This window comes from Jaculus jaculus, chromosome 16 (assembly GCF_020740685.1).
Source record: "Jaculus jaculus isolate mJacJac1 chromosome 16, mJacJac1.mat.Y.cur, whole genome shotgun sequence".
NCBI classification, from domain to species: domain Eukaryota; kingdom Metazoa; phylum Chordata; class Mammalia; order Rodentia; family Dipodidae; genus Jaculus; species Jaculus jaculus.
Genome location: NC_059117.1, coordinates 34628270 through 34642361, shown reverse-complemented (window position 1 = coordinate 34642361; position 14092 = coordinate 34628270). Strand labels below are relative to the sequence as shown.

Below are 14092 nucleotides of genomic sequence, written 5' to 3'. Positions count from 1 at the left end.
TGACCTGGAATTCACTATGTAGTTTCAGGGTGGCCTCGTCCTGGGATTAAAGGTGTGTGCCACCACGCCCAGCCTTAAATTTTACTTTTTAAAATTTTTTTTTTTAGAGAGAGGGAATGGGTGCATCAGGACCTCTAGTCATTGCAAACAAACTCCAGCTGCATGCACCACCTTGCACATCTGGTTTATGTGGGTCCTGGGGAATAGAATCTGGGTCCTTTGGCTTTGCAGGGAAACACCTTAACTGCTAATTCATCCCTCTAGCCCCAAATTTTACTTTTCATAGTATAAAACCTGCTGAATAATAAGGCATTTCATACTATCAAGGTTAGTGTGACCTTGAACCCAAACAGTACTGTTGTGGGGGTCTATGCCCAGCTACTTTCCTGTAATGCCTCTGTAACATCACAGGGGTTCTTAATACTGAGCTACTGTGTGGATTAAGTGATTCAGGAGTTACGTTCAAATATTAGGTGAGTGGGAATTCACACCTTGATCTTTTGCCAAGATTTTATTCCTAAAACCAAGGCCAGCTTAGTGGGTGTGTGACCTGTGTGTCACACAGGACCCTACACCAGGCCACTGTGAAACTTGAGGTGATGGTGCTGGTTTGCACACCACAAGGACCGCTCTGTGACATGTACCCAGGAGAGGCTTGCCAGAGCCTACCTACTACTAACAGACATTTCTGCCACTCTCTCAGGATTGGATGTGCCCGCCCTGCCGCGGGATCTGCAACTGCAGTTACTGTCGGAGGCGTGATGGCCGCTGTGCCACGGGAATCCTCATTCACCTGGCCAAGTTTTATGGTTATGACAACGTTAAGGAATATCTAGAGAGGTAAGGTTTCCTAGCAATTTAAAAATAGGAGGCGCAGGGAGGGCAGTAGTGGTTTCCTCACCTTGCATTCCTTCCCTGAGGGCTTTTACTGTAGAATATTCCGCTCCTTGAACCAAAGTTTCACCTTGTATAAAGCAGACGGAAGAGCAGAGCTGGGCGGTCGGGCATTGTGTGAGTGCTGTCGGGAACAGCATTCTGCTCACTTCCATCTGATTAACTACCTGTCTGTCCTTAGCTTACAGAAGCAGCTGGTGGAAGACAAGTGAGAGGAAGAATGAGCTTCCTTATTGAAGTACTCCAAGATGTGCATGCCATTTGTGCCTAAGACTTATGCCTGTATTTGTATAGAGAAGTGTTTTGGTTTTTGGGTTTTTTTTTTTTTTTGGTAGAGTTTCTAAATGTTTTATTTGCTTAGAAAGATTTCTCAGGAAAGCAGAGGGATGTCTACCTACATGTACACAGAGACCTGTGCTAAAAATGTCTGCTCTGAGTACTTCAAGGCCCTAATGCTAAGTGAGGTGGGAGTTAAAGCAAGCTCAGGTAACTTACAAAGGCCTTGGATAGGCAGCTTTTGCCTCTGTATTCCCATCCCAGTCCTTCTGGGCCATTTTTTTCAGGGGTTAGTACTTTTAGTTTGCCTTACCTTTAGTTGACCATAGCTTGTCCTGTTCTGGGATGTCTGATATTGAAGAATGGTCCTCTAAATTACGAAGTGCAATTAATCACCAAGTGTTTCTAGAGTTTCCTTTTTATTAAGAGTGGACCATCTCGTTACAAACGCTGGAGGCCTCAGAGGGCCTGCTGCTTCTGGTTTGAAAGAATCTAAGGAATAATGTTTAACTTTGTTTTTGTAGTCATGGTGTTAGGGAAAGCTCCAATCGCCAAGCAGCGATTCTGGACAGCCTTCTACTATTTTTTTCCCCTCCCGCTACTTCCTCAGTGTTCTAACAGGTGACTCTAAAGTCCCAGCGCCACCGTCTGCTTAGGCTTCCAGCAACAGAGCCACCCCAGCCAGCACCCATTTAGCTGTCTTCTCTTTGCTCTTCAACCGGAAGCTCCAGACATAGGTAGGGCCTCTGGCTTTGGTTTTGTACACAGGGCACTCATACGTATGTTTGGTTTCATGTCTGTCCATCGGTATGGCTTTGACAAAGATGACTGGCATCATGGATGTTAACTCCTTAAGGCGGGCATCAGCAAGGGTTCCGGCCTGGGGGTCCCAGCTGGCACCTGCAGCAAAAGTAATTGCTGTAACTGTTCCATGTTGGCACTAGTGTTCGAATTGTTTGAGACAATAAACATTCCACTTTTGTCACATTTTTACCTGTCACTTATGTCCCGAAGGGTCTCAGCTATCCTAGATTGTTGGTCTTACATTTAATGACTTAACAATTTCATAAACCAAATTTAGAACCATTATATATGTATATTGGGGGGGGGTGAAGTGTGCTCAAGCCCAGGCTGGCCTCCCCTGTGCTAGGCTAGTTCCTGCACTTTCTTGAGAGGACAGAATGGGTATGCCAGGGCATTTAGCCCTGCAAATGAACTCCAGAAGCATGTCCCACCTTGTGCATTGGGCTTATCTGGGTCCTTTGGCTTTGCAGGAGTGTTATCTGCTAAGCCATCCCTCCGGTCCCTATGTCCTGGGCTTTTAAATATTTGAATTGTGGCATTTGCTTCCAAGTGAACAAATTGGCGAGGCCTAAATATTCTGCAGCATAAAAGCACAAATAAATTTGGAGGAGTCAGAGTAGAATATTAGTGCTTTTCACTATTACAAATTCAAATAATGTAGATTCTTTGCATGTCTTAAGTAAGCTGCTGTTAATGCACAAGGATAACTTATGCTTGCAGTGGGCACATACCTTGGCATTTAAACTGTTTGAAGGAAGTGAGATAAATGACCAATGGCATGAAGTTCTCTCAGTGACTGTGGATCCTAAGATTGCTTACCTTCCAGGAGGAGCCCATGAAGGTATGCACCTTCCCTGGGTGGATGGCCATAATCTTCCTTCGTTTTCTTGGTAACATCAACCGTCAAACACATTCTGTCCAGCGGCCACTCATTTTTCCGAGCCATGGTCTGCATGATTGCTTGGGGAAAAAAAAAGGATAGGCATTAAAGAAAAAAAGCTGCCCACTGGGGATGGAGAGATGTCTTTAGTGGTTAAGGCACGTGCCTGCAAAGCCTAAGGATCCATGTAAGCCAGACGTGCACAAGGTGGCACACATATCTGGAGGACCTGTCATGCCAAATCTCTCTCTCATGAAAAGAAAGCTGGCTCCTGGGAGCTACCAGGGTACCTGGGTTATAGACTAAGACAACCCATGTGGACTAGAACAGCACCAGCCATCCAGGTCAGTGGTGTTTGTTATTATTTTGGCACTGTGGTAGCTGATTGGAGAAGTTGTAAAGACTGAGGACCACTGTGGCTGCTCCCACAGCCCCCTCCCCGAACTTGTTCTCTTTGCTGGCCACTGACATAAAGGACTGGTGGAGAGGGGATGGGATTCAGCATAGGGCAGGCCTTCTGCGGCAGGGCTAGAGTCCCATCATCATTCAGAGCTGCCGTACCTGTTAGGAAGGCCTGAGGGTTGAAGAAGCCAGAAAGCCACACAACCGCGGGAAGGGCGAGGTCTCGCGTCCACATGTCAAGTTCCCGGCAGCGCAAGAGGAGGTCGTTGAACCTGGTTCGTGGAAGACACAAACCTGCTTTTTGATAAAGTAGGGGTAGTTTGGGGTGGTGGCAAAGAATTACAATAATGGCTCTCTTTATCTCCTTCCAATAGTCTTAAAGGAATTATTACAATACCCATAATCTAATCCTTACCTGATTTTCAGGGTGTTTGTCCATTTAAAGGACTACCAGTTTGTTTGAGATTTTTTTTTTTTTTGAGATAGTATCCACTCTAGTCCAGGCTGACCTGGAATTCATGTTGTAATCTTGGGCTGGACTTGAACTCACAGACTGCTGGGATTAAAGGTGTGTGCCTCCACACCCAGCTTTTTTGAGATTTTATGCCCACAGCTGTAACCCTTCTGACCGTTAGGGGCAGGAAGCACAGGGTAGTTGGGAAAATTGCTCTTTGCTCAGCTGTTCTATTTAGAGCCTCCTGGTGCTAATGTGGTGACTCGATACAAGGCTATGTGATCGGACTGGGAAATGCCACCACAGTATAGGATACAGTAGGAATGGTCTGTTTAAGATGGGAGGGGAGAAGCAGTGGGGAAGGCTGCTGCCATTGCTACTACAAGACCAGAGGCGAGACAGTGATTTTCCCACACAGGATAATTTCTGGGAAGCTAAAGGCTTCTAAGGCAGACATCCCGCTGTGGTTTGAGATAGTGCTGCTTCTCACAGTTCTAAGAGGTAGGACGGAGCTCAGAGGAGGCTGCTTCATGGCAGCTCAGGGAGAAGGAGCTTGTTGTATAAAGTTAGGGAATATGGAAATGTTCAAGTAGACAGCAGAACCATGACCTGAATGCCAGAAGAGACCTCCAGTGTGTGGAGCAGTGGCCAGCACCGATAGTTTGTTTCAAGGGAAGGGGCCTGAATTGAGGGACTTATAGTCTCATCTCCCCACCACTTAGGGCCTGCGTATGTGCTTGAGATGGTTAGATGACTTGAGGCTGTGAGGAAAGAAAGGATGAAAATGTTCACCTCCAAGCTTGAAGCACCACAGGGAAATTCTCCACTCTAGCGTGGAACGTGGACCTGTGACCCAAGCCATATACCAGGTTGAGGCTAAAAAGAAACCATGTAGGCTCTGCATGAAGATAACAAAGACCAAAACTTTAGTAGGGGCAGAAAGCGTGCTCAGAGCATGCGCCAGTCACCTGCATGCCGTTTAAAACAGAGACAAAATACCAGAGAAGACCGTGTACACAAGTTGAAAATGTGCCACAAGCTACAGAGACGAACCTGACTTCTGACGTGAACTGTGAAGATGATTCAGAGGAAAACACTCCATTTATAAAAGATGAAAAATAAGGGCAGCAGAGATGGCATAGCGGTTAAGGAGCTTGCCTGCAAAGACTAAGAACACTTGTTTGAATCTCCAGGTATAGCCAGATGCAAAAGTGGCACAAAGGGCGCACACATCTGGAGTTCGTTCACAGTGGCTGAAAGGCCCTGGCGCACCTGAGTGGTTTGATTCAAGTGTCCCCCATAAACTTAGGTGTTCGGAATGCTAGATTCCCAGCTGATGGAGATTTGGGAATTAATGCCTCCTGGAGGCAGTGTATTGTCGGAGGCGGGCTAATTGGTGTTATGTCCAGCTTCCCCTTGCCAGTGTTTTCACACTCTCCTGTTGCTATTGTCCGCCTTATGTTGGCCAGGGGGTGATGTCCACCCTCTGCTCATGCCGTCGTTTTCCCCTGCCATCATGGAGCTTCCCCTCGAGCCTACAAGCCAAAACACACCTCTCTTTCCCACAAGCTGCTCTTGGTTCGGTGATTTCTACCAGCAATGCGAACCTGACTGCAACAGCACCCATTCTCTCTCTCAAAAAGAAAATGAAAAATGATGCTGGCCTCAGACAAGAGTCGAGTGATGCCCACTGTGTACTTCAATTGTGAATTACTTAAAAAAAAAAAAAAACTGGCCAAACTATTATTTAGGCATCTCTGAACAAAGATGGGATCACTTTACATCCTCCCTGCTGCTTGCAAAACCCAAGGCCACCTAAGTCCTGATCTTGAGTCCTATCTAGTGCCTCCATGGTCCCAGCATGAAGGCTGAGTCAGATAGAATAGAACTTCTTTCCCCTGAGATTTATAAAAGGCAAGAAGCTTCCTGTCTTATGTGGGTCCTGGGGAATCAGACCTCAGTCCTTAGGCTTCACAGGTAAGCGCCGTAACCACTAAGCCATCTCTCCAGCCCATGCTGCAGTTCTAAAAGGATAATTCTTTTCAGCCATCTCATTGAACCAGCCTGCTTTCTCATCTATCAGTGTGTAATGAACACAGGCCCCACGGCATGAAAAACCACCTGCAGATCCAACGAACAGGTTTGTAACAAGGGAAATAAAAAGATACATTTCAACAATTCAACCAAGGGAAGAAACAGTCCTGAGATCAAGAGATAGTGACCAGGAACTGACAAAATGAACTAAAAGTTAGCACAGACACAGGCTGAAATGAGCAAGAGTTCAGGGGGATAACTACAGAAAACGAAGGAGGGAAAGGCAACAGAGACATGAGAGGGAAGAAAGCTTCCACTGGAAACTACGTGTGGATCCTCATTTCTGTCATGCTCCATAGTGAACTGGCCAAAGGATAAAGAAACCTGTGAAGGGGCGGCGGGTGTATTTGACTCTCACAGTCAAAGCTAGGGAGCAGGGGACTTCTGAGGAGTCTGCCTGTCCTAGAGTCCACGTGGGGTTAAAGGATGAGCGGTCAGTCTAGTTAGTGGCCAGAAGCCAGTTCAGGCACCCAGGATGTGACTTCCCTACCACAGCGCTGCCATTTGGTTTATATTATGGTAATGCCCAGAGCAAGATGCAGAAAGCAGTGCCAAGCAAGCACCTAAGTCAACACATTGTTACAGATAATGAGACCAAAGGAAAGATAGTCTAGAAGGAGGCTAATCTTGGGACAGAGGTTTAAGGGCAGAGGAAAGTGGGTCTTTTAGGCGTTTGTTTGAGAGTAAAGGATTTCTGCTACATAGGAATGGTACAAAGATAACTATTAAACCAAGATATGGAAAAAAGTCCAAAGTAGTCAAAACTAAGTATATATCATATCTGAGTATAGAAAATCCCCTTCTGCATATTTGTAGCATTAGAATTCTATTGAGGTTCCGGTCACTTCCTAATACTGTGGTTATTGTCATCTGTGAAAGTCACACATTGTCCTGACCCTGTCTGTGCTCTTGTCCATTTGCCATACAGAATGCTTGGGTGCCTCGGGGACAAGCACACCATGCTGTCACTGGGGTTCTAACGGGACCTTGCAGCTTGGTTCTGATTCAGGAAAACGAATCCCAGCACTAGAGGCTTGGAAGATGGTTGAGTTGGTAAAGGACCTGTACAAGCATGAGGGCCTGAATTTGGATTCTCAGCTCCCACAGTGAGCTGGGTGTGGCAGCTCACGTCTGTAACCCCAACACTCGGGAAATGGAGACAGCATTCCAGGGGCTTGCTGGCCAGGTAGCCTGGCTGAATCAATGAGCTCTGATGTAAGTGAACTAAGACCCTGTCTCAAAAATAAGGCAGTGGGTAGGAGAGATGGCTCAGTGGTTAAGACATTTGCCTACAAAGCCTAACCACCTAGGTTCAGTTCCCCAGTGCCCATGTAAAGCCAAATGCACAAAGTGGCACCTATGTTTAGAGTTTGTTTACAATGGCAGGAGGCCCTAGTGTGCCTATACTCTGTCTCTCCTTGCAAATAAAACTTTTAAGAAACCACGTTTAAAGTAGAGAGCGATTAAGGAAGGCATCCAAGGTTGACAGCTGTTTTCCACATGTGCACATGTAGCCACACATACGCCACATACACAAACACAGAAAACTTTCAGCACCAAAATGGACCAGAGCAGAGTATGACAGATTCTGCATCGTCTAGCATGGCTACAGAATGGTTGGGGATCATGCCAGCCTTTTGCAATCTGAATCTCTGCCCCCGGCTGCGTGGCCCCCTGTAGTCATGCCCTCACGGAAAGGCAGCCTAGTTTTCCGTTACCCTGTTAGGAACTTCATCTCTGAAGGAGCCTAATGATCACTGGCTTGGAAAATGAAAGGTCTAAGATGACAACAGGGCCGATGCACCTGACTTGAACAACTCTTTAAATACTGCAACAACTCCATCAGGAAATGCTGTTCACGGTTCTCAAATCAGAAATGTTGTCAGAGAGCAGTTGCCTAGAGAGAGGCAGAATTTGAATCTTGTTCTCTGTCCTAACTGGTTTTTGCCTTAGAAGCAGCACACCACAGGGACTCAAATGAAACGGGTGGTAGAGGGCTGGAGATAGGGCTCAGCGGTTAAGGCACTTCCCTGCAAAGTCTAAGGAGCCGGCTTCAGTTCCATAGTACCCACGTAAAGCCAGATGTAGAGCGTGGTATATAGCATCTGGGGTTTCTCTGCAGTGGCTGAAGGCGCTGGTGAGTCTCCCTCCCTGATGCTGACCCCTTTCTCCTTTAAATAACATATTTGAAATGGGTGGTAGAGTTTGGACAGTAATGATCGTGCCCCATCACGAAACACCACCCTCAGGTCAGGATTTTCATAATAGAAAATGCAACTCTTCACTGATGCCCGCAGCACGGACAGGAACTCACCACTGGGCCAGGCCGTAAGTAGATGGGTAAGCCAGTTTGCTCCAAGTGTCTGGAACCCTGTCGTAATTCAGAGCCAACTGATGGGCTTCCACATCAGGAGATAACGTCAGCTCTCCCTTGGATGGGGGAAAAGGTCACATGAATGAATATTTCTCCAGCTAGGTTGAAGCCCCCCCCGCCCCCAACTTCAGTCCCATTGTAAACTTACCTTCAAACCAAGGTCTAACTGTTGAAGTGACACGTGGATTTCCCGAATGAGAATGTTCATCCTTTCACATTCTTGGAAGCAAACGAGAACATATGGGCTTCTGTTTGAGGATTTTTGCATTATCTCTGCCATGTTGAACTCTTCTGGAAGTTTCTCCAAAATGTCATCCAAGATATTCTTAACCTTAGATCATCAACACACAAAAGATTTCTCTCCTTTTTATTCCAGTTTTACTCACAGTAGCTATACATCATCCTTTTAGTCCATGTGTGTATATATTTGTGTAAATGTGTGTGGCAGGGGTCAGAGAAAGATGTATGGCCTCTATTATTCTGCCTTATTTCTCTGAGACAGAGTATCTCACTGAACCAGGTGCTTCCCATTTTTCTTTCAGTTAGGTTGCTGACCAGAGAGCCCCAGAGATCCTTCTGTCTCCAGCCTCCTCAGCCCTAAGGTTATAGGCATGCAGAGCCATGCCTAGCTTTAGATTTTTTTTTTAATTTCTTCATATTCACAAGGAATGAGAGGGAGTGAGAGAATGGGCATGCCAGGACCACCAGCTACTGCAAACGAAATCCAGATGCATGTGCTATCTTGTGCATCTGGCTTATGTGGGTACTGGGGAATCGAACCTGGGTCCTTTGGCTTTGCAGGCAAACACCTTAACCATTTAACCATTAAGCCATCCCTTGAGCCCTATGCCTAGCTCTTTATATGCGTGTTGTTGCCATATATATATATATATATATATATATATATATATATATATATATATATATATATATAAAAGGAATCAGGAATTGGCTTGATTTTGCTTCCCTTCACTGGCCCTTTGTATATATCCAGCCATAACTACTCACCTAAACTTGTCTCTGAAATGGAGATCCCAATAGTTCCTAGAGCTCTTGGATTAAATAGCATACCTGTGAAGCAATTTCCACAGTGCCCTGCTTATAACTAACCACCACCCACTAGAGACTCAAGTTGTAAGCTCAATCTTAATTTAAAAAATGCCTGAGTCTACGGGGCCATACATTCAAACTACATAACAATATAACAAAATGCAAAAAACAAGAATAAGCCATTGGGACATTAAGAAGAATGAATGTCACAAATGGGCTGCAGCGTCAAAGGAGCATGACAAATACTGCATGATTCCCTGCCCTTGAAGCTCAAAAATAGCTAATGTATGAGGAAAAAGACAAAGCTATTGATTACCTTTGGAAGTGAAAGGTATACTGATAAGGAGAAAAAGTCTAATTTTCAAAAGTTTTAAAAAATATTTTTATTTATTTGAAAGAGAAGGAGGCAGGGTGTGTATGAATGAGTGTGTCATGACCTCTAGCCATTGCAAATGAACTCCAGATGCATGTACCACTTTGTACATCTGGCTTATGTGGGTACTGGAGAATTGAACATGGGTCCTTAGGCCTAGCAGGCAAATGCCTTAGTTGCTAAGCTATTTCTCAACCCCAGTTTTAAATACTCTTATGTTGACATAGGTGGCTGTTACATGACTATATAGGTACACATTCAAGAATAAGGTGCAGAGGGATTAAGGAAGACCATGATATCAATCTCTGGTCTACACATGTGCGCACACACGTGAATATTCATACACACGCATGCACACATATACACAGGTGCACTTGCACCCTCCCACACAAACACACATGAACACTCAAATACACATGCACACACAACAAAAAAAAACAAAGAAAGCTGGGCATGGTGGCACATGCCATCACTCGGGAGGCAGAGGTAGGATCACTGAGTTTGAGGCCACCCTGAGACCTCAGTGAATTCCAGGTCAGCCTGAGCTACAGTGAGACCCGACCTCGGGGGCGGAGGGAGCCTTTATTCATACCTTTTCTTCTGTAGACGGCCCCCGCTCCTCACTGCTGCCTGCATTTCTGGGCTGCATTTCCAGCAGTGTTCTGAAGAGAGTGTTGGACGTCACAGTCAGGAATTCTATTTCAGCATTGGGGTGGAGGCCGTACAGCGCCGGGCTTTCTGGAGGCAGCATCTCCTCTACGTACTGATGGTAACCCGAATAATCGAGGTAGGGAGGAGCTGCAAATCCTGGTGCCAGCATGAGCTCATCTTCAATCTTGAACCATAAGAAAATGCCAGTTATTCCCAAACTAAGTGGGCATCATCTTCTCTTTCTAAACACAGTACACTGGCAAAAATTTAAAAAACAAATCCCAGCACCATGCTAGGTAGGGAACCGACTGAAATGCCCCAGTCAACACTGCTCTATGGAAGGCATCAACCTGGCCTGGAAGAAACATGTACGGATCATGTTGCCGAGGAGCAGGGGCTTGTGGTGTGAGTGTGGGTGTGAGATGTCCCCACAAAGTGGGCGAATGAACCGGCTGCCTTCACGACAGTGTCGCACACCGCACTTCACCGATTTCCAGCCACCCCATCTCCCAGAGGAAGTCAAGGCTCTCCTTAGTTTGCCCGAAAGATGTTTTGATTTTAATTTTAACTCTAAAATCCCTTTAAATAAATTCGAAAGCATACAGCTTCTCAGTGTTGTAGTTTGAATATAACATGCCCCCACAAAGCTTGTGAGTTAAAAGCGTGGTCCCCTGCTGATGGCACCAGTTTGGAAGGTGCTGGAAGCTACAAGGGGGTGGGTGGGCCTAGCCAGAAGAAGTAAGTTACTGTGGCATTTCTTTGAAAGGCATGTCCTGTCTGTCTCTGCTTCTTGCCCCCCATAAGGTGAGCAGCTTTCCTCCACCACGCTCCGATTCTCTGGTACTTATGCCTGGCCATGGCCCAGAAGTGCCGGAAACTGAATCAAACATACGTCTTTCCTCCCTTAAGTTGCCTTCTCAGCTATTTTGTCAGAGCAATGACAAGCTAACACTCAGTATACCATACATAGTGCTGCTTCAAATCATTTTATTGATGGCACATCTGAATGTTATAAGCACATTGTGTGTACCTATTAAAAATCATGAAGCGTTCTGATGATACTGTAGAGCTGTTTAAAGCTGACAAACTCATGCATTGGTTTCTTATGTCTTGTAGCTGATGAAACTAAGGCTCAGAGAAGTATAGACATATATTGTAAGATAGGAAAGGCTTGAATATGAACCCAAGGGGGCAAAAAGAAGTCCTACAGAATATGGACGCGTTTGATCACACTGCTCATAAGCTAGATAGCCAGGGCAGGGGGCAAAGCAGTGAAATGACAGTCTCTGACATCACGTCAGAAAGGCTGTTAACGTCCCTTGGTGCATGAAGGTTGCCCTGTCCTGTGATGGTGGCAGCCTGTGCGCGATGCATTCCCATCCTGACCGTCTCCCTGGATTGCATGGAAGGTCAGGTACCTATGTGTGTGAAGGGCTCACTCACGCCAGCGATGCCCCTCAGATTGCATCACCTGCATTTACCTTGCAATGATTTGAGTAGGAATTCAGCCTTGCGAAGGTTAATGGGCTGTTTGGTTTGGCGCCAGTAATTCTCTCCTTAGCCACAGGCCAGAGGCAGGGGAGGGAAGAGCCCCTGAGCTTGAGGCTCAGCCCCCTGGACCTCTACCCCCATTCTGAGAAGTCAGCCTCTGTAAAGGTCACTTGTCAGCAATGTTTATCTTTCCTATCTCCATGGCAACTTGCTCTCAAGCCACTTTGGAGGAGCAACTTCCAGTTGTGTTAAATTGGAAGTATCTTTCTGAAAGTGACATCCTCTCGTTACAAGAGCAGACTCAGGGGCTCAGAATCCGAAGGAGACCTTAGCAAGCTCAGAGAGCAGGAAGCTCCCGTTCTCTCCCTCAACTGGCCCCAAACTCATTAACATGATTCAAAGAAATAAAGTTCTGTGCCCTCTAGTATGTGCTTCTGTTACTTCTAAGAAGGGACTGGAGGGCAGGGGCCACCCTGCACGGTGCTTCTTGAAGGGGAAGCCTTCCGAGATAGGAGAAGTAGAAGGTGGCCCTCAAACTACTAAAAACAAACACAAAACCCACCCTGTCACTGCTGTAAACCAAATTGCATCTTTCACACACACAAGATTTGGATGGTGTCGGGCGCTGCTATGGTTCTGACTGTCCTCCAAAGGCCCCTGTCACAAAGGCTTGGGCACCACTCTGTAGCACTATTGGTATGTGGGGTGGGGGAGGTGAACCTCATGAAATGGGGCTCAAGGGGAGGACATTAGGTCACTGGAGGCTACCCTTGATTGGGACCCTAAGAACCCTCTTTCTTTGATTCTGTCCTGTCATGAAGCAAAAGCATGCCTCTCCCCACCGCGCTTCCTCCTTGATGCTCACTGCTACCACGACTTGGAAGGCAATGATCAAACAATAACGGATTGGAAGCCTCTGAAACCATGGGCCAAAATAAGCCTTCCCTGCTTCTCAAGTGATTATCTCAGGTATTTTATCATAGTGATCAAAAGCTAAGGCAAGTACCTTGAAGTTTTTGAGAAATAAGCAGAAAATGGCCATAAACTGGAACACTACTTGAGAGCAAGTTGCAGTGAGGAAATCACAGCCACCACGCTCAGCCTTCTATAGCATAAGAAACAACTGAACATGTTTACCAGAAAACACATGAACCATTTTTAACCACTTTACTAAGACATAAGAACAGGATGGATGGTCTTTTCAAATTCTGCCACAGGAGTGGAATTAATTTTAAAATGTCTTACCAGAGATGGATTCATAAATTCTTCTAGATACACCCGACACAGCTTGCGATCCCACGAGTCTGTGATGTGGCCCCCATACATGATCTCACCAAAGAGATAACGGAGGTCTTCCCAGGGGACCTGTGGGTATGCGGGGGATGGTCATGTAAAATGCTAACTTCCAGGCCCAGAACATCTGTCCCAGCATCTCCAAGGGTGTTTAAAGGCAATGTGAACATGGTCTAGGTTTCTATGTAGAACTTCTAGGGACAGTTATTTTCAGTAAATTCTAATACATTGAGGAAAAATTCAACAATTCCACACTGTCAGATTTTAAATGAAACAGAGGCATGCCTTAACAGTATTAACCAATTTTTATTGCCTGATTCGTCAGCTTTTCTCAGGAACAGACAGCAGTAAGTAGACACTATTTGGGGTGTATTCCAAATTCTATCACTTCGCAGAAGTCTAGGCAAACAAGTCCTCTTGCCACATACTGACTCAGGGATTCCGAGACTGTTCCATATTTCAGTCAAGAAATCACTGTATCTCCTCTTCCCCTAGCTTACCAGAGTTTGCAACCTCTCCTGGCTACCCTTCAGCTTCCTCTGGGTTTGCAAAACATGCCAGTTTGTGCTGAAGTCTTTCTAGACAGGATCCTTTATCCCCTCAGGGCAATCTATTGCCTCCCAATGGTTCAAATGAAAAACGTAATTATAGCCTTCCTTGTGGCATGAGGTGACAGAACAGAGCAAGTAAAATTGCTCCGATGATTCCAATGCACTTGCTACAAGTTTATTTGAATTTGACTAAGTGGACCTCAAATACGTCTTTCCTTTAAGCTAGCTTGATGTGAATGAGGAATAAGACAGAGGGGAGAGGGCAGCATGTTCTTGCCATCACAGACACTGTCCCTGGAGCCAGACTAAGTGGGAAAGAGGCTTCTCCCATCTGATTGCACTGAGTTAATGCTTCCCTGCACTTCAGGGGCCGAGGTATATATATGTCTCCTTTGGGATTTTAATCAGCCAAAGGTCTGGTCTTTTCCATAATTGATTCTTGTTTCACATGAGCCTTAGCTTCCTATTTGAGGTCTTTCTTGAAAACAGCATTTTGTACAACCAA

General features: G+C 45.8%; 2 protein-coding genes across 2 annotated transcripts in view; one reads left to right on the top strand and one right to left on the bottom strand.

Moving 5' to 3' along the window:
* The window catches only part of Cdca7l (cell division cycle associated 7 like), a 49977-nt gene extending 48192 nt beyond the window's left edge, over positions 1–1785 (top strand). Inside the window, exons 9-10 of the mRNA XM_004652654.3 lie at positions 704–840; positions 1076–1785. Coding sequence (XP_004652711.2) covers positions 704–840; positions 1076–1106 — 168 coding nt within the window. The 3' untranslated portion in view covers positions 1107–1785. The remainder of the gene's footprint in view (positions 1–703; positions 841–1075) is intronic.
* LOC101608958 (dynein axonemal heavy chain 11) overlaps positions 1784–14092 on the bottom strand; it is a 165579-nt gene continuing 153270 nt past the window's right edge. The window contains exons 35-41 of the mRNA XM_045135855.1: positions 12989–13108; positions 10194–10436; positions 8327–8509; positions 8119–8234; positions 3416–3528; positions 2794–2934; positions 1784–2070 (exon numbers count right to left, since the gene is read on the bottom strand). Coding sequence (XP_044991790.1) covers positions 1823–2070; positions 2794–2934; positions 3416–3528; positions 8119–8234; positions 8327–8509; positions 10194–10436; positions 12989–13108 — 1164 coding nt within the window. The 3' untranslated portion in view covers positions 1784–1822. The remainder of the gene's footprint in view (positions 2071–2793; positions 2935–3415; positions 3529–8118; positions 8235–8326; positions 8510–10193; positions 10437–12988; positions 13109–14092) is intronic.